Source organism: Cololabis saira, chromosome 3 (genome assembly GCF_033807715.1).
Source record: "Cololabis saira isolate AMF1-May2022 chromosome 3, fColSai1.1, whole genome shotgun sequence".
NCBI classification, from domain to species: domain Eukaryota; kingdom Metazoa; phylum Chordata; class Actinopteri; order Beloniformes; family Belonidae; genus Cololabis; species Cololabis saira.
In genome coordinates this window covers 11,338,522-11,358,821 of record NC_084589.1, presented here as the reverse complement: position 1 = coordinate 11,358,821, position 20,300 = coordinate 11,338,522, and the positions used below count along the sequence as shown (strand labels likewise).

The 20,300-nt window shown below is 39.9% G+C and overlaps 1 protein-coding gene across 1 annotated transcript in view; it reads left to right on the top strand.

Annotated features, from left to right (window-relative positions):
- Positions 1-20,300, top strand: part of rims2a (regulating synaptic membrane exocytosis 2a) — a 203,935-nt gene that overhangs the window by 33,818 nt on the left and 149,817 nt on the right. Inside the window, 4 exon segments of the mRNA XM_061716044.1 lie at positions 1,845-1,877; positions 2,754-2,846; positions 7,433-7,643; positions 8,274-8,285. Of these exon segments, the coding sequence (XP_061572028.1) occupies positions 1,845-1,877; positions 2,754-2,846; positions 7,433-7,643; positions 8,274-8,285 (349 nt within the window).

Sequence of the window (20,300 nt, the reverse complement as noted above, 5' to 3'; positions counted from 1 at the left end):
TGGGATGTGTTGGTATATGTGGGTTGTTTTGGGATGTGTTGGGATGTGTTGGGATGTGTTGGGATGTGTGGGATGTGTGGGATGTGTGGGATGTGTTTGGATGTTTGGGTTGTGTTCGGTGGTGTTGGGATGTTTGGGTTGTGTGGGATGTTTTGGGATGTGTTGGGATGTGTTTGGATGTGTGGGTTGTTTTGGGATTTGTGGGATGTGTTTGGATGTGTTTGGATGTGTGGGTTGTTTTGGGATGTGTTGGGATGTGTGAGTTGTGTTTAGGTATGTGGGTTGTTTTGGGATGTGTGGGATCTGTTGGGATGTGTTGGGATGTGTGAGTTGTGTTTGGATATGTGGGTTGTTTTGGGATGTGTGGGATGTTTTGGGATGTGTGGGATCTGTTGGGATGTGTTGGGATGTGTGGGATGTGGTGGGATGTGTGGGATGTGTTGGGATGTGTGGGTTGTTTTGGGATGTGTGGGATCTGTTGGGATGTGTTGGGATGTGTGGGATGTGGTGGGATGTGTGGGTTGTTTTGGGATGTGTGGGATGTGTTGGTTGTTTTGGGATGTGTGGGATCTGTTTGGATGTGTGGGTTGTTTTGGGATGTGTGGGATGTGTTTGGATGTGTAGGTTGTTTTGGGATGTGTTGGGATGTGTGAGTTGTGTTTGGATACGGTATGTGGGTTGTTTTGGGATGTGTGGGATGTGTGGGATGTTTTTGGATGCGTGGGATCTGTTGGGATGTGGTGGGATGTGTTGGGATGTGTGGGATGTGTTGGGATGTTTGGGACGTGTTGGGATGTGTTGGGAGGTTTGGGATGTCTGGGTTGTGTGGGATGTTTTGGGATGTGTGGGATGTTTTGGGATGTGTTGGGATGTGTGGGATGTGTTGGGTTGTGTTGGGATGTGTTGGTATATGTGGGTTGTTTTGGGATGTTTTGGGATGTTTTGGGATGTGTTGGGATGTGTTGGGATGTGTTGGGATGTGTGGGATGTGTGGGATGTGTTGGGATGTGTTGGGATGTGTGGGATGTGTTGGGATGTGTTGGGATGTGTTGGGATGTGTGGGATGTGTGGGATGTGTTGGGATGTGTTGGGATGTGTTGGGATGTGTTGGGATGTGTGGGATGTGTGGGATGTGTGGGATGTGTTGGGATTTGTTGGGGTGTGCTGGAATAAATGTGAATGTTTTGAACTGGTTAATGTTGTGTTTTCACTGTTGAGCAAAGTTGTTGTAGTGTTGACGTCAACAGCTCATTGAGCGTGTGTCATATGCAAATAACTTTTGAAAATTCATCAAGCCAAGTAAATACTTCCAAGCTCAGCTTCAGGAGCTTCCCAGCATTTATCTCAAGGCAGTGCTCAAACGCTTCTTAGTTTGGTTGTTAGGTGCCTTGAACATGAGCACTGTGGATATGTTCTTGGCCTCAGAGCACCGGTGCTGGCCGGGTCCACTATGGCTGTGTGTTAATGTTCAATACGGAAATTGACTTGAATTTAATACTTGTGAAATAAAAGCTGATGTTCATCAGGTTGTTACTCACACAAAGTAGTCATTTTAGATTTAGAGAGGATCTGAAGATTTCTATTTATTTTTAATTTTTATTTTATACAAATTCATCTTTAAAGCTTTTCTAACTGTTCTGATTTTTGGTTATATCACTGCTGTTATGATTGTTGTTTTTCTTTTTGTATTTTTGTCACATCATTACTTATATTCTAAATATACACATTTAGTGCCTTCATTATTGTGTTACTTCTTGTGTCTTTGAAATTATTTTCCTCATTTATTTGTGTTCTGTATGCAACAAACACGTATATGCGTACCATTTTATTTTTTTATGTTTTAGGATCAAAGAAGAACCTAAGCCTCAGCCGGCACAGTAAGTAAACTGCATTACCCAGCGTGCACTAGGCTTTGACTCTTCTTCCTGGCAGTCAGTGCTGTGTGCTTGATGTGGCTTTCTTCTCTTTGTCTCGGGGTTTAAAAAAAAAAAGTGAAATTAAAAAAAAGTGCATTAATGTCATGGAAAAATAACCCCACTGTGATAGTGTGATGATAGCACAGTGGCAGTCATCACTTCATCAAGCATTATTTTTATGTCCCACATTGACTAGATTCTTGAATTATGTGGACATTAGATGGCTGACCTCCATGACATCAATGATATTGGCTTTGCCCTGAAACCAGCTTTTTTGAATTGCGAGGCTCCCACACCATTCCCTTGTCCCTGGTTTCTAACTGGCTGTCCATCTCCATCCAGTGTTTCATCTGCTCTCTGGTTGGCTTGAATAGTCTCGTAGTGTCACTACAACTGTGGACTCTTCTGCTTTAGATCCTTCTGGTCCGATCTGTCCGTAGGGCTTACGATCTGACAACTTGAGACCTGCTGCCAAGCTGGAATAAGTGACACTTCTGTTGCCCTCAGCTGAGCATTTAATGCGGCTCTCATTCCCATTGGCCATAGAGCTTTCCAGCTTTTTGCTGTCCTTCTGTCTACGTTAAGTCTGTCAGTCTAATCTTTCTTCTATCTCTCTCACCGTGTTTCTGACACTGCCTTGATTGTCAGTCTTCCAGTAGTTGCCGCTCTGCCCGTGTCCTGGCCCTCTCCCCTCTCTGCTCTGGTGTAGTGAATGTTCCCGCTTTTGATCGCTCCCCGAGACTGACCCGCTTTCCGAAAAACCCTTTTAACGTCAAACTGTTTTCTCCCGTGATGAGTCATTGCAAAGTTTCAGTCACACTTTGCTTATTTGAACAGGTGGTTTCCCTTTAGTGGGATCACTGAGCTGGTAAATAATGTTCTTCAGCCCCAACAAAAGTCCCAAAATGACAAGGAGCCACAGCCAGACGCGTAAGTAGTAGCACAGATCCACCTTGATCTTTTCCCAGCATGAGCAAATATGAAGTGGTGACCCGAGCAGCCGGGCACGAAGCATGTTTGACCCTAGTTTGGTTTCAGAGTGTGTTCTATCATTTCTCAGTGAACATAATGTTTTTGTGATGAAACAAGCACCATTTGTGTATAATAAACCCGGGACAAAACAGAGAAAAATATGACCATTACTGACTGTATTTAAAAAAAATAAAAAAAAATAAATAAATATATATATATATATATATATATATACATACATATATAAAAAATGTTAAACCGGGTGGGTTAAACCAGGTTAAACTGGGATAAACTGGGATAAACCAGGTTAAACCGGGTTAACCCAGGTTAAACTGGGTTAAACCGGGTTAAACCAGGTTAAACCTAAATAAACTGGGATAAACTGGGTTAAACCGGGTTAAACTGGGATAAACTGGGTTAAACCAGGTTAAACCGGGTTAAAGTGGGTTAAACCGGGTTAAACCGGGTTAAACCGGGTTAAACTGGGATAAACTGGCATAAACCGGGTTAAACCGGGTTAAAGTGGGTTAAAGTGGGTTAAACCGGGTTAAACTGGGTTAAACTGGGATAAACCAGGTTAAAGTGAGTTAAACCGGGTTAAACTGGGTTAAACCGGGTTAAACTGGGTTAAACTGGGATAAACTGGGATAAACCAGGTTAAACCGGGTTAAAGTGGGTTAAAGTGGGTTAAACCGGGTTAAACTGGGTTAAACTGGGATAAACCAGGTTAAAGTGAGTTAAACCGGGTTAAACTGGGTTAAACCGGGTTAAACCAGGTTAAACTGGGATAAACTGGGATAAACCAGGTTAAACCGGGTTAAAGTGGGTTAAACTGGGTTAAACCGTGTTAAACCGGGTTAAACTGGGTTAAACCGTGTTAAACCGGGTTAAACTGGGATAAACTGGGATAAACCGGGTTAAACGGGATTATATTAAAAATGTATTTATGTAAAAAAGATGTAAGTAAGTAAGTAAATAAATATCTTTTGGTAAGGCTGGGGTCTGTAGTGTTCCTTCAGCAGCAGTTGGGTCAAATTTATGGCAGTCATAGGTGTAAGTAACGCTTGACGATAGATCGGCTTCATAAAATCCCACAGTTGGCTGTAGCTTTTAGGCAGTGTGTAAAACATGGCAATCAAGTGAAATGCAAATATTATCAGTGATATTAAATCTAGTGTGCTGTTCCAGCCATTGGATGAATACATTTATGCTACATAGAGTGTTTATTATTCATAGTTATGGCCAGAAGTGAGCCCCGGTTCAGGGCATCAGTCACACCAGGGCTGTTCATGCTGTGATTAGTGAAAGTACGCACGTGAAATTGTCCTTTAAGGGAGGTGAAGACAGGTACAGACTTAGAAGACACAACCTGGAGTGAGTACAATTTAGTATCTTAATACGTTAGTTTACATGAATACATGTCCTAAAATGTAATATTTACTTCTCATCAACTGCTTCTTGATGTGAATTACGTAAAATATTTAGCAATGTGCCACTCTGTGGAGGATTTAGTCATCTTTATCTCTCATAAAGTATTTTAAAATGTTCTGTCCTCTGATATCTGTAAATATAGAAATAACAGATTTGAAAGGCTCACATTTATTTGTTTAACAAGGAAAATAAACTTTTGAGATTTAAAATCTTTTTTTCAAGACTGTCCTGGCCTTGCTGAGCGGCAGTTAAGAGCACAAGAATTATAAACATATAATAGCAACACTACAAAATATGTAGTATTTTCTGGACTATTAGCCACTACTTTTTTTCATAAGTTTTCAACCATGCGGCTTATACAAAGGTGCAGCTATTCTGTGGATTTTTCTTCCACCGCTTGGGGCGCTCTAACCGGAATTAGAATCAAGACAAAATAAATGCAAAGAAGAATACGCTACTTCTTCTTTAGCAGATAGAAGTAGGTAGAAGCAGATCTCAAACAGATAAATAGATAAATAAATACTGGTTATTTTCTCTTGGTTCTGTCCCGTTTTAATCAGCAAAGTTTCTGCCGTGTTAAAAGACACTGTTAGGAAAGGATCTATTTAGGTACAAACATGTACATCATTTACAGTTCAAAATCCTTCTGTACATGTAGTAAATATCTAATCTAACAACATAAATATCTGCGGCTTGCATATCTTTTTTTTTAAATAGAGCGGATGCGGCTTATATGCAGGTATAGTCCAGAAAAATAGTCCTTATAGTCCAGAAAATACGGTATATCGCTTGTCATTGTATAAAAGAAACGGTTGCATAGCAGCCACTACGGTTTGATCTTACAGCAAATAACAGCCCCTTCAACATCATCATTACGCTATTTACATTTTTTTTAGTTTTTACTAATAATTTTAAATAAACCATTAAAGTATAGTGATAAACAATATGGGATTATGGGATATGGGTGGTATCCACATTTTATCCATATCATTATCACAACTTTTTCTTTTTTGTTAAACCAGTATTAAAGATCCCAGAAAAATACAGTCAATTCACACAGCGAATGGGAGAAGTAGAAATGAGCAGTTTGTTGGAGATCTTGCATTTCAGCTTTGCTGGCGCCAAGTTGCATAAGTCACATGTGCAAGAGAGAGGCTCGGGTTTCTGGCTGTGTGCAGCTGCTGGCCCAGAGGTAAGAGGGCTCCGATACGCCAGCGTGGAATTAGACAATGAGCGGCGTATGATTACTCATCAGCAGCGTCACCTACATTTGACCATGTTTGACACAATAAGCCTCTCCCCTGGTATGGGTGCAGGGTACCAGGTGCCTGCTGCCACCACAACTTCTGGTACTTCATGTTTCCTTTTCTTTTTTCTTTTTGGCCATGTTTTACCTTGTATTTATTCACTTTGGCTATCTAGTTACTTAAATATATATTAAGCCTGCACGTGAGGATTGACGCATGTTAAGACGAACATAAGTAAAACCTATACAGTGAAGTAAAGAGTTGAGTGACCTTTGGAAGTGGCAGCGGCTTCGTAGTATCTCTGCAGAGCAGCGGCCCGTCCTCCATGTGGGGGTCCGGGATCAAGTGCACGTTCCTCCAAATGGAATAAAGTGTAAAAAGGGATTAAGAGAACATGAACTATAATATTCAGTTATTTGATTTTCTTTTGTCCTAGGGGGCTATAGCTTTAACTTGTATCATATTCTTCATCGGTCTCTTATCAGGCTCTCTGTCAGGAAATGTGTTTTGGTTTGAATCTGTTAAAACAAAGCTCCATACTAGTTTAATCTCTGCTCGCTAAAACACTCAAAGGCTGGGACATAATTAGCCCTTTAATCCCTTCCATGGATGCAACACAGGGAACGTCAGTGTGGGGCTTTGAAGTTCATATGACGCACAAATTCTTCAGGTGGTGTGTGACCGTCACATTTTGGGTCCTAAAGGTCCGGGTTGCGGGAAAAGGATGCCTGATTATCCCAAATGCAGAGCTGTATGTGGTAAAAGGATAGCTCCGCTCAATAATTTACAAGACCTAATGAATGTTGCAGGGGATATGTGGGGCGAAACCAATTCTAATCGCCATATTATGAAGTCAGCCCAGTGTTTAGTTTCCAAGGTGACGCTCAGTTGACATGTGTCATACAAAATGCATGTGAAGAGTCCAAGTTGTGTTTTTTTTTTGCCGTCTCTCTGGACTTGTTGGGAGTGAAGGGGGCTGCTCTGTGAGATCAGGTGTAACGTATCAGTTGGGGACCAGCTACAGGCCACAAACACGAACATGAAAGACACAGCTCAGTGTTTTTACTGGAAGGTGGACTGGTCATGACCGCAAATGAGTAGCTTATACAACAGAGCAATCATTTAGTGCGCTGGTGTTATTGGTATGTAACAGTCTGACTCGAGGGTGCTCTCTGTCTCACGTTTCAACAGTCCTGATGTAGAAACACAGGTGCAAATGATTCATTAAATGCAGAGGAACCTGAGAAAGTGGAATTAAGTGAAGTTCTTAAACTAAAATTTGATACCCCCCCTGTGTTTTAAGAGGTTCAGCATCAACAGAGGAGCTCAGCTTTGAACCTTTTCAGGTCATAGCCTGCTTTTCCTTTGAAAATCTAACACGTTGCATACATCCGAGGTGAAATCCCTCAAGCTGAAACATGATTTTTGAGAAAATGTCTAAAGCCGTGATTCGGGTGCAAAGGTGAAGTGTCACACAGAGAGACTGTTATCTTTTGCTACCTTAAATGTGTTTTAGTCTGGGAGTTATACCAAAAAAAAGAAATATCAATAGCATAATGTAAACCTTCATGTCAAAGCTGATAACACAGAAACCCTATATTATTCATTTGTGTGAAGTTGTTTCACTTAAAGACTGCGAAACAAAGGGTTTTATCTGTTTACAACATCAATACTTTGTTTTTATTCTGTTGGTGCATTTTAAAGTCTGCATATAGGACATAGGAAGTTTAAATTAGTGTGGGAATAAAATCTGTTTCAATGTTCGTACTATGATCTTGTTGTAAAAACAGATGAACAATCTTTATTTCAGGCCACTGCACCTTTTCTCCGTCTTCCTAACTCTCTGACTTTCCTGTTCATTGGCAGAAAGCTACACCAGCAGTTTGAATCGTACAAGGACCAGGTTAAGAAGATGGGAGAGGAGACGAAGCAGGTTCAGGACCAGAAGGCCGAAGCCCCAACCTGTGGGATTTGCCACAAAACCAAGTTTGCCGATGGCTGTGGTCACCTCTGTTCATATTGCCAAACGAAATTCTGTGCTAGGTGCGGAGGACGAGTGTCTCTGCGGTCAAATAAGGTAATAATAGCATGCATGCCTGTTACTCACCGTTTATAGGCCCCCTTCCCCCTCAACAGACAGACAAACACACTCAGTAACACACCAACACTCCCTACTTTTACATTTTATGTGAGGCTGTGAAACTTTGCACTGAAATCATCATTTGAGAATTTTATCAGTATTGTCTGCAATGGCAGCTAAATTATACTCAGTTTATTAAGATGTAGTATTCTCTTGCATTAATTCATTTATCTATGATTTGTAGATTGTTTTTCCTTGTTTTATAACTTGCAGTGGCCCTGTGTCGCCACTAGAGGAAACTGTTCCTCCTCTGCTCTTCTCATACAGCAACGTTATGCTTGCTTTTGTAAAATGAGGCACAATGGTGCATAACTAACCTCTATAAAATCCTTTCCTCACACCAAACCCATTTTTTTTGTATTACACTACTTGAATTTAAATTATAACCGTTTTTCTATGACTCCATCCTCTCGTTTGCCGTTGGAGGATGTGACATTAACACCAGGACCTGATAATGCGACTTACAATGTTTTTCTCCTTATATTTCCTTCTCTTTTCCCTGCTCCCCCATCTGTTTTCCCTTTTCTTTCTCTCTACTGCATTCCTGCTCTCATGGAATTGCAACAGGAGGACAAAGTGGTTAGCAAATCATTTTTATGTTTCTTGGGACTGTATCTAAACACAAACGCCATGGCATGCACAAATACACATACAGCAGCCAAAAATTGACAAGAACCAAAACAAGTCACAAATGGTCTCATCTGTGAGTCTGTCTTGTTATGCTGAAATAGAAACTGAATAAACATAAGATCATAAAAAATATATACAAAAACAGCAGGTTTTTCTATCATACCTTTCAAAGAGAGATGCATCGTTTAAAAAGATGAAAATATTTCTTGAACTGCTCTCAAGTCGATGGTAGATTTGTGCTGAAGTATAAATTGCTGCTATATTTTGGAGGCGTGGAGTTTGAAGAATGACCTCATACAGCTGCATTACGGAGCTTCTAGACTTTGTGAACTTTCATTTTCATTGTGTGTCTTGCATCTCCACTTAAGCAAATCCCAGAGCAGCCTTTTGTCAAGTATCAAACTGGCATGTAAACTGGGCTGGACTTTAAGTGGTTCCTGTAGAGCTTTGTTTGGATTGTCGCCGCACTGTTGATCAAAAGGTTTTTCTAACGGGTAACATGAAGAGATTTTCTGAGTACTTTCTTTGACAGGCCCCTTTAAATTGGTCTTTTTAAAGCATTAATGTATAGGCTCATATGTGAGACTGACGGCATAATTCAATCCCCTTAGGTAAACTCTGCAACTGTGCAGTTTAAACATGAAAGGCAGACACAGAGACAGCAAGATGAATGCATAACAGGAACTATGTTATTGTCATTGTCCATGTTTAACTTATTGATTTCCCATAGTTTCCTTTGCTTCAACCTGCTCGACTGGAGTAACTGTTTGTCAAACATATTGACAGCTCTCTTTACAACAGTGCTGGTGTTTGACAGTTAGAACAGTAACAGTCTATAGGCTATGACGTTTGGCACATACCATCAGGGTCAACGTCAGAGCAGTTGGATTGCCTGCTCCTCCACTCAGTGTCATTTTGTATGGGTTCCCATTGTTGCATGATAGATAATAGCTGGGAGTTTGGTTACTATGCTGTACAGATGGTGCTGAGTAATAACAGTGACAGCAGGCTGGAGATGGGGACTTGAAGCTGTGGCAGATAGGCTGACTGATCCTGTGCCCACTACCTGGTGATGCCTTGCCTCTTGGCACAAGACGTGACTTTTACATGCAGGCCATATGCACCCATGTAGAGGTACTGATGATCAGAAATGAAATTAACAACTCATAAGTGATTTCCTAATGTACTGTGTGGTAGGAATGGGTAATTCCCCATGGTAAGAATTTGTCATCTCGCGGTAAAAACGATAAATTCCCGTTGATGACGTTTTTGTGTAAAGTCGGATTTATGGTTCTGTGTTACAGTAAATCCACGCACAACGTACGTGAAGGAAGGAAGGAAGGAAGGAAGGAAGGAAGGAAGGAAGGAAGGAAGGAAGGAAGGAAGGAAGGAAGGAAGGAAGGGAGGGAGGGAGGGAGGGAGGGAGGGAGGGAGGAAGGAAGGAAGGAAGGAAGGAAGGAAGGAAGGAAGGAAGGAAGGAAGGAAGGAAGGAAGGAAGGAAGGAAGGAAGGATGGATGGATGGAAGGAAGAAAATAAGGAAGGAAATGAGCCAGAAAGAAAGAAAGAAAGAAATGAGCCAGAAAGAAAGAAAGAAAGAAAGAAAGAAAGAAAGAAAGGACGAAAGAAAGAAAGAAAGAAAGAAAGAAATGAGCCAGAAAGAAAGAAAGAAAGAAAGAAATGAGCCAGAAAAGAAAGAAAGAAAGAAAGAAAGAAAGAAATGAGCCAGAAAGAAAGAAAGAAAGAAAGAAAGAAAGAAAGAAAGAAAGAAAGAAAGAAAGAAAGAAAGAAAGAAAGAAAGAAAGAAGGATAAATTCCCGTTGATACGTGTTTGTGTAACAAACATGGGGGATCTGAGTCATTCCAGTTTTGCAGTACAGGTGGACTAGTTTAATTGGTTTTTATCAATTCAATTTAATTGGTGTAGTTTAGTAGCATTTAGTATTCTTTTAGAGCAGTGTTTTGGGGGTTACAAAGACTGAATGTGGTGATAGATTTATAGTTACAAAGGTGGAGTTGAATTGGTATTTTTTTTTATCGTCATTTTTATCGTTATCGGGATAAATGCCAGAAATTATCGTGATACATTTTTTAGTCCATACCGCCCATCCCTAGTGTGTGGTCGCTGGGATGCAACTGCAGAACTGCAAATACGTGGCCTTTTTTTGTGTGGCTAAAATAAGAGATATTTACCTCCATATCACCTCCATTCTCGACATCAGCACAGCCTATCGGACTGTTGCGATATCAATTCCTGATAGGTTTATGTAGCCGTGCTTCTAGCTGCGTCTGCAAATGGATGCAAGCTTTGTTTACTCTGTAATGAACAAAGGTACATATTTTTGTGTGACCGACCATTATGTCTGAAGGCTTGTGTGTCAGTGAAAGAGGTGGCGGTGCTGAAATCTGCCCTTTTTCCATCTGTCTACTCTTTCCCTCTCTCACAGATGGTGACAGCAGTGTCGAGAGAGATCTTGTTCTGTGAAACACCATTGAATATTTACAAGTCCCTGTGTCTGGGACAGCTAGCTCAGCTATGGTACACTGACATATGATACGCTGTCGAGTGACTTGAGAGTTAAATAGTTGGTAAAGGAATTTAAATTTGGCAAGACTGAGGGTGATGCTAAGAAAGCGTTTGTCAAAGCCTATGATATCTTGTAACTGCAGGCTCAATAAATCACATGTAAAAACACTGATAAACATACCTGTACTGATAACAACCACGGCTCAATGACGGAACCGGGTAACGTGGCCTAAGACATTCCACGCCAAGAGGGGCTCTCCACAATTTCCTGAGACATGGCTTCAAAAAAGCCCAAGAAATCAACAGCCCCTGGAGATTAATTTGTGATTAAAGCAATTCTTTAATCACAATATTTCTGCTATGAAGTGAACGCAGAAGGACTATAGTAGTTTATTGAGACATCTTTGAATTTTAAACGTTTTTTTTTAATAATGTTCTTTCTGTACGGAAACATTATTTTCTACACGCTTTCACAAAAATAACAAAATGTATGAGAAATAATGTAATTGATAGACTGCTGGAACCCAATTTATATATATATATATATATATATATATATATATATATATATATATATATATATATATATATATATATATATATATATATATATATATATATATATATTCCTTGATGGAAATGAAATCATTAGTTGTAAGTTGGTGTTACACATATTTTCAATCTTTGTGTTGAGTTGAAGACTGGGAACTAGTGCGCACAAAGGCTCCTTTGGAGTTGCCACTTATTTGGTGAATATACATGTATTTTCCAAAACTGATTTGATCGGAGGACTCGTTGTTGCCAGTGGTGATCTCATTGCAAGATGATTTCTTGTTTAAACTTTTTTACAATTGGTTGCATGAAGACTTAGCTGTGTAGTAAAACACCATTACTTTAGCTTAGCTGCAAAGCAAAATGCTGCATGCATGGGAGATGTGGAGTTTATTTGTTAACTTGGAAAACCAGCAGAGATAATCATTTTGAAGCCTGAATTGTAGAATACCTTCCACTAAATTACTCTGTAATTGTTTTTAAACATGTTTTTTATTGAACCACTTTTGCAAAACAGAAAAAAGAGAAAAGATAATGGACAATCTAAAAGCTTCTCTATCCTTAAATCCTTGGGGACCTAACCAGCATCATATCATCTTACAGTATCATTGCATTTCCTTTTTCCAAGAAAGTTCTATAAGACCTGCTTTCATCCTTTGAAATCTTAGTGGGACTCACGTAGTCAAAGAAGACATCCCATAAGAAGAGTTTGTCCTGTAAGGCTTTGTAAGCTTAGAAGGGATTGACACTGCAGTGTTCAATCACTGAGTCACTGTGGGAACCTTAGATTTGTAATTGATGTGATGCCTGCCTTAATGCCCTGGTTTGAAGTATTTACAAGACGGAAGAATGTAAGAAAAATATACAATGCAGTATTGATTTAGCTGTTTTAAAAATACATCAAATTAATTTTTTTTAGGCATATGGCAGTTGACATTGTGTGACTTGTTATAATGGGTCTAGCAGTAAACTGAGCTTGATATATGCAAACAAGGTGTGTCCAGGCCCCCCCTTTGGTCCTATATGCCTTTGTGCATAGCCATAGTGACATTTATGTAATCAGGCTATTTACTTTCTTAGGTGAACTTGAATTTGACCTTAAGAGTGACAAATTCAGCCTTTTTTACTGCAACTCTAATAGTGTAATGCAAACAGAGCATCTTTCAGGGATTGAACCCCCACTATCACACTGGGATATTTCACAGTAGAGCTGTAAATGGCCCTGGCGTGCGTGCTCTTTCGTGGAACAGATGAAATTTACGGGGCAGATTCGGGCTGAGTCAGGAACGAGGTGAAGTGTTCCAGTGAAAGGGTCGCTCGTGAAAAACAAGGACGGTCGCTATTATTCCACATCCCACATCCGAAACTGCGTTTCCATGTCTCCGTTGCACCGCACGAGTCGAGCTGGGGAGTCGTGCATAGATAATGAGCTGTAGTCCAGTCCGGCAGATATCTGCATAGATAATGAGCTGTGGTCCAGTCCAGCAAGGATCTGCATAGATAATGAGCTGTAGTCCAGTCCAGCAACGATCTGCATAGATAATGAGCTGTGGTCCAGTCCAGCAGCGATCTGCATAGATAATGAGCTGTGCTCCAGTCCAGCAGAGATCTGCATAGATAATGAGCTGTGGTCCAGTCCAGCAGAGATCTGCATAGATAATGAGCCGTGCTCCAGTCCAGCAGGGATCTGCATAGATAATGAGCTGTGCTCCAGTCCAGCAGCGATCTGCATAGATAATGAGCTGTGCTCCAGTCCAGCAGCGGGCTGACTGTGATCCAGATGAGCGCGGCGGTGTGAGAGACAGGACGTGATTGGAGCATCGCAGCGCGCTGGAGACGCTTTACTCCCGCGGACCTTTCAGCAGCATTCAGCGGCTCCAGCGTAAATCCGTCATTTTTTTTTTTTTTTTTTGTAATATCTAATTGCTTTGTTGGTGAATTGTGGTAAAAGACTGGCTGTGTTTACCTGGACGGGGCTGTGGTCGGGTTGAGATCCCGGTTTAACCTTCACGGTGCTGCTCGGAACACCCGGAGCTGTCCGTGGTGCTGAAGGTCGGAGCGGCTGATCTCTCCGCGGACGCGCTGCCCGGCTCCAGCCGCACCATGGGTGAGCTGCGAGGACCCCGCTCATCTCCATCACCACTCATTCTCAGCCTTTATACCTCTGTTTCTACCTCTGTTTCTACCTCTGTTTCTAGCTCTGTTTCTATCTGTCAAAGGACAAGTAGTGCGATCATTTCATCCCGATCACATGCACGCCTATTAAGTCTCCAAACGTATAAACTGGTTTCGAAAAACCACCAATTATATTTGTTCTACCCGTGAACAAGCATCATGTCTTAGAAGAAAAAAATAGAAAAAAAAAAATTCACACGTTTATTTAGGTCACAGACTGAATGGGGTGTAGGTCTGAAAAAAGATCAGCCATTTCAGTGTAAAAGCAGTCACGGGATTTTAACAGAATTTCCCTCCTCTTTCATGTGTGGCTGAACTTCAAACAGGGAACATAAATATTCATCAAGTCTATTATTATTACTGGCGCACACACACTAAAATTAGAAACTCATTAAAATGTAATTCACCACGTGCAGGCTGTGTTGGAGCATGTGAATGCGTGCGCTCTGCTTTCTCATTGACCGAAATCGCACTGTAAGCCTTTTTGTTAGAACTATGTGCACATGGCATGATCATCTACTAAATGTGTTAATTTAAGGTGCGTTCCAGTATGTGTTCACTCTGTAATAAACATGCTGCACAAAATTCTCAGTATAGGAACATATTCTTAAATGCTCTCCTGTTACCCCTGTATGAAAATGGCCTTGCAACCTTCATTTAGAATACAAATATTCCATCAGGCGTTCACTGTTGGGGCATTATAATACCTGTCTTTGCAGCTCGCTATGCTCACGTAGCCCCCGACGATGGCAGTAATTTGCTCTGGGGTGTAGTGGATTGGATCCTTATTGATGCCTGTATACCTCAGCTGGAATCAGTCCAGATTGGGATGTTCTGAGGAACACTCCACTCCCAGAACAATGAGTCTTTAATGAGTGTGTGGGTTCACCCCAGTTCAGGTGAAGGAGAGAAACAGCTATGCAACATGATACTCATGACAGTTCATTTAGTGGCACATGAATAATACAGTCTGTGCCATCTTTAGTTTTGACTTAACCTTTAAATTAGATTGTGATTATTTTTATTTTGCACTTGTAGATGGCTAATAGAGAGGAACATATCGCTTTTGAAATGTGGTTTTCAGATGGATGACAAAAAAATAGGTCATGCTACATCAATGAGCCCATTTTAGACTTTTTATTCTCCAATCAATTTACTGTGGCTGGAATGACATAAATGATCATTTCAGGCTGTATAATTTTAATGATAACAGAGCTCCTATAAGATATCATTTCAATCATATTAAATATATATATATACACGTTTATGAACAAGTTAATCAATGCATGTAAACATGCAATCAATTTTATTGATATTTAATGTTTGCGATTCATTTTGAACACTGATATGCCTGCACAGATACTGCTGATTCACTCTACAGCCTGTTAAGTAATATTGTAGTGCAGCTTGGTGGCCACAAGAGAGAGCTCAGTCCTCTAACTCACTGCATTCAAGGACCCATCAGGAAAAATATGAATGGAACATGAAGCATGAATAACTAAAGGGTTCATGACATATTTGTAAGTGTTACTAACTGAAATATTCACAAAAAATGAACATTCTTAGTATGTAAATTGCACACATTTTGTGAGCCGGGCTGTACTATACCTCGGGTCTATATCATTTTGGACGATAATATTCCATTATTTTCTCTCAAAGATAGCCTTTCCATCACCGGTATCCCTTTGCCGTTCCTATTGCTACGTCTATACGCACACATATATTTCATATTCACTTGTATTTCTCTGAAAGCCTCCTTGCTTTGAAGAGAAACTATTAGAAAGGAAATTATTTATTGATCCCATGGTACTGGTGTTTGTTTCCCTTAATTCAGTGCCTCAGTAAACAGCCTATAACTCATTTAATAGAGTATATATCCTCCTGCTGTCCTCCCATGTGTGGCAGTGCTCTGTTTTTAGCTTTTCATTTTCAACTGCCAGTCCAATTGCTATGAAATGTGCAAACACATGGAGGAATGGCGTTGCCTGAGGGCCACGACCCCCAACCCTACTGCCCTATGCTCAGCTGTGAAGAGTTAAGCCAAAGGCAACTGTTTGTGTGTGTTTGGAGAGTCTTGAGCAGAATCCCTTTATAAAATTCATATGACGTCGCTGTTACAGCTGCTTCACATATGTAGTTGTGAAAACCAACATTTGTTGCAGAGATTTTGTGTCAGTGCAGTCTATAAATGAACACTGGTTTTCACAGTTTCCTGATTATTACATGTCAGTAGACATCATGCTGTTTCTGGGTTCTGGGTTCTTTCAAATAACATTTATAAACTAAAAGGTTAGTGCGGTTACAGAAGACAGAACAACAAATTGCTTCTTCCCAGGCCAACTTGAGTGTTGTTGCACAACATTTGGATTCATCAATAAGACTATTTTATTCTTCGAGGGGAGGGGGGAAAAAAACCTGTTTCACGTTCTGTTAAACCTTTTTACTGTTTGTGTTTATGTAATGCATTTGAAACATTTGGATAATCTTCATCTCCAATCTGAAAACTGGACAAAAATGCGCACTCCATTTGTTGTCTGGTATATGGTTATTCAATATGCATTTTCTATACTTTTTGCCCTTCTTGTCTGTCATTTGTCTGACTAGATTCTATAGTTGAAATTAAATCCAAGCATTGATGCCTGAAATTCAGTTGGGCTAAACACTTGCTGGTCCATGCATTCTATTGTTGGCTTGTGCTTTTGGAATACTAATATTCTATTAGGTTTCACTGATGAGATAACACAGCTTGACATGTGCAGTCCAAGAGGTGAGATTATGGTTAATTATTATTGGTAGACTGGAAAGGTGCTTAGCAACTGACTTTAAGTTAATTGCAGTTTGAAGGGGTAAATATGTAGGTCACAGGATAGAAGGGCTCAATTCAGTAATTAACCACCACACAGTCTGCTTTATGAATAGACATCAAATGTCGAAATGCAAATTACAATTCTGTCTGGGAGTACAGTATTTGTACTTTATTAGTAGAACTATACAAACATTGTGAAGATACCTGTACCTTTCTCCAGTAGTCAGAATATTTCCATATAGAGATATAAACAGCTTATTGATGATTTAAAGAGAAAGATTTGGTGGTGAAGGTTTTTCCAAATTGACCCTTTTATGTTGAATTTCCATTTTGATACAAAGTCCCTTAATTTATTTTTGGAACTAAAAATCAAGTCTGACATTAGCAGAAATTCTGCTTAATTTGCAGAGCTTAAATCTGATTGACAGTTCATATAATGGAAAAATAAATTATTAAAAAAGTCTTCTGGGATTAATGCAAAAAAAAAAACGACTGTTATCTGAGGAGGCTGACTGTAAAAAACAAAAACAACCCATCCAGTTATTTCACTTTGGCCAAGGGAAAGGATTCGCTGACATCTCTGCCAGTGAGGTAGACTTTGTGCTTGTTTCTGCAGGTGGTTACATGAACTTGTTGATGCCTTGTCAGTGGGATGAGACTTTAGATCTGTGGCTTACGCACAAGCCAAGACTATCACGCTATCACACCTGAAGCTTGCGGTAGTTAACTGGGGGTGTGTGTTCCTGCGGACTTGTCATTCTGGAGACGTGGTTTTTGATGGAAGCTAGAAGGAAAAGGCTGAACATTTTGCTCGTATAAGTTTAAAATCACTCTCATTCTTGTAATTTTCCAGGCATCACCTACACAACCTTTAACCCTATAATGCTAAGTGCATCATATTTCACACATGAATTTCTGAGACCGTTGTTATCCCAACAATAAAAATAAAGGAAAAAAAAAAAAGTTTTCTACAAAACAAAAAATAAAAGAAAATAAATAAAAAGTACATGAAGAAAAATAATAAATAATAAAAAATAAAAAAATAATAAATTATTAGATACAAAATTGGAACTGATTCTGATTCCAATATATAATGAAAAATATAAAAATAATTAGATTTTTTGATATGTTATTTCATGTCAGGCATTAAGGGGTTAATTTACAATTTACAGTTTTAAACCTGAATTTCTTTATCTTTTTTAATCAACTTTATTGTTATTGTACAGTCAATGAAATACAGTTAAGAGTCCAACCAGAAGTGTAAAGTGGACACGTCCCAAACCAGTGTGACTATACAAATATGTACGGTATTTAGTTATAAATACATATGGTTACAAATACATACCATATTTTTTCGCACTATAAAGCGCACTTAAAATCCTTAAATTTTCTCAAAAATCAGCAGTGCGTCTTATAATCCAGTGCACTTTACGTATAAATTCTTGTTGTTACTAACCGTGAACCAATTTTATGCGGTGGTCCACACTGCGTTAAAAAACCTGTCAAAATGTTTTAGTGTGACTTTGGTAGCGACGAAGCCGCTCCGCTTGATTGATGGTCAGACCATTCCTAGCTCACACATTAAAGTCGGTCCTTGGTTGAATATGGGTTGCAACATCAATGTTAGATAACTAATTATGTAGTTCTGGCAAGCAACCATCGTCCAACATCTAAGGTAGTCATTGTTACTTTTACTATAATTAGACGTCAAGCCAACATTAGATTTTTAGCGTGAACCCAGTTTTCAAATCCATATCATAATCCAGTTATAATCAAATGTTGGAATACAATGTTGTTCCAACCTCACACTAACTTCAGGTCTCTGCTATCGCTGGCAACGATGAACCAATCAAAGAACAGGACGTAGGACGATGCTTCTGCCACTTTATATTTGTGGAAGAAGAATTATTTAAAACGTGAGAGTATTTTTCTGTTTTAGTTACAACTGAACGATATTCTGAGTTATTGTGAAAGAGTTGAACAAAGTTTAACTTACCAGACGGTTTTGTTTCACTTTTTATATGTTTTACAATGCGCCTTATAACCCGGTGCACCTTATGTATGAAAATAGACCCGTCCATTGATATTGCGCCTTATAATGTGGTGCACCTTATGTTTCGCAAAATCATCAGGTATGTTATTTTGCATATTTATTCATGCCAATACATGAAAAGGTTTGACTATCGTTAGGGTGTAGCGGCTGGCAGCTACAGGAGCTCCTGCAGCCTCCAGGTCTTAACTAAAGACACATGGTTCACTGCAGAGCGCTCACTTTGAACCCGCCTGAATGAGGCAGTCATGACCTCACTTGATAAATTCCACTGGGACACATAAAGCACGATTTGTAGCCTCCCTGCTTCCATTGTGTGTCAGCACAGTTATAGCCCATCTGTAACATTGATAGCTGGTCATAAATGCCTCATGTGTCAATATCTCATAGGACTTTACCTGCTGCCCCCTGTGTACCTGTACCTGTACCTGTACCTGTAGATGGTCAACTTGGCAGTGCATTTGAAATTTACCTGAATTAATTTGTTATTCCTACAAAACTACACGAGAATAAAGCCTACCTGATCCATTCCTTAAACTTATTCATTAGAGTTTTGTTTTGTCTCCACTCTGAAAGCAACCGAGATACTACGTTTAAAAATAATGCATTTCAGAGGGGAAATATTTGGAAACTTTCGAACATGATGATTGAGCAGTGGATTTTAACCATTATATCGTGAAATGACCTCCCTCTTTTATAGCTACTTAATATCCCAAAAATTAATTACACCTTAAGCTTTGAAGGTGTAGTTGTTAAATCTGCTACTCCTGCAAATATTTTCAGACACATTTCTTTATTTTCTATACCTGCTTCATCCAGATCAGAGTTGTGGGTGTGGCAGCACGTCCCAGCTGATATACAGAGACATTCAAACATACAACATGTAAACTCAATGCCATACAGTCTGCAGGCCCCTGACATACAACTATGATCTCTTACTGACTCCAATTTAAATAACCACATGATTTTATTCATTATTTAGACTCAGGGGCTGAAGGCTTGCGTAATTGGAGGAATGGTTTTCCCGGGTCTTCATGCAAACAATTATTATTATTTGAATAACAGTGTAAACAACTGTGTATACCACGCTTCAGTTTGCTGACCCCAAATGTTTTTTTTGATTGGTATACTGTATACAGACGAGATGGAGCCAGCCAATAAGATTAACCAGTTAAGTTTTAAGATGATAGCTACGCTTTCAGCATTTGAATCTCTACAGAGAGTAACAGTGCATAACAATACAGTTTAAAGGAGCTTGAGGCAAGAATAAGAAATGAGACTCATTAGCGCCACGACGACCGTTGGGGGTACTGCAGCCAACAGCGAAGTCGGCACGGGAGAACGGGGAGAACGCGCATGCAGCGTCATGTGACGTCACATCCGCAGGACAGCGCGGGAAATTCGGGACCGAATTGCAGCACATTTTGCAGCACACAGCCTGTTCAAGGCAACGGAGAGATACACTAGAGGGCTCATTCTTTTGGGTTTGGAACGCTTCATCTGACATTATTACTAGAAAACTTAAAACGTATACGAATTTTTTTCATAAATCCTGCCTCAAGCTCCTTTAAGGGAGTTCACTTAATCTAGAAATATCACATTGGTCAATTCAGGGTCAGTTCATGCACTGAGTCAGCGCTGGTACTGTAAAGACAGCTTGTGGGGCCGTGGTGAGCCTCGGCCGCCCCATTGGTTGCCTGGATGGTCAGTTATGTAGTGAACTCTTGGTAAACACTTTATAAGCAACTTTGAGTTGTTTATTGTTTAGAAGACGAGCTGAGGGTTTCTGAAGCATGACTGATGGAGATTCAGATTACCGTGTTCCAGGTGGACGGTTCAAGTACATACAATCATGT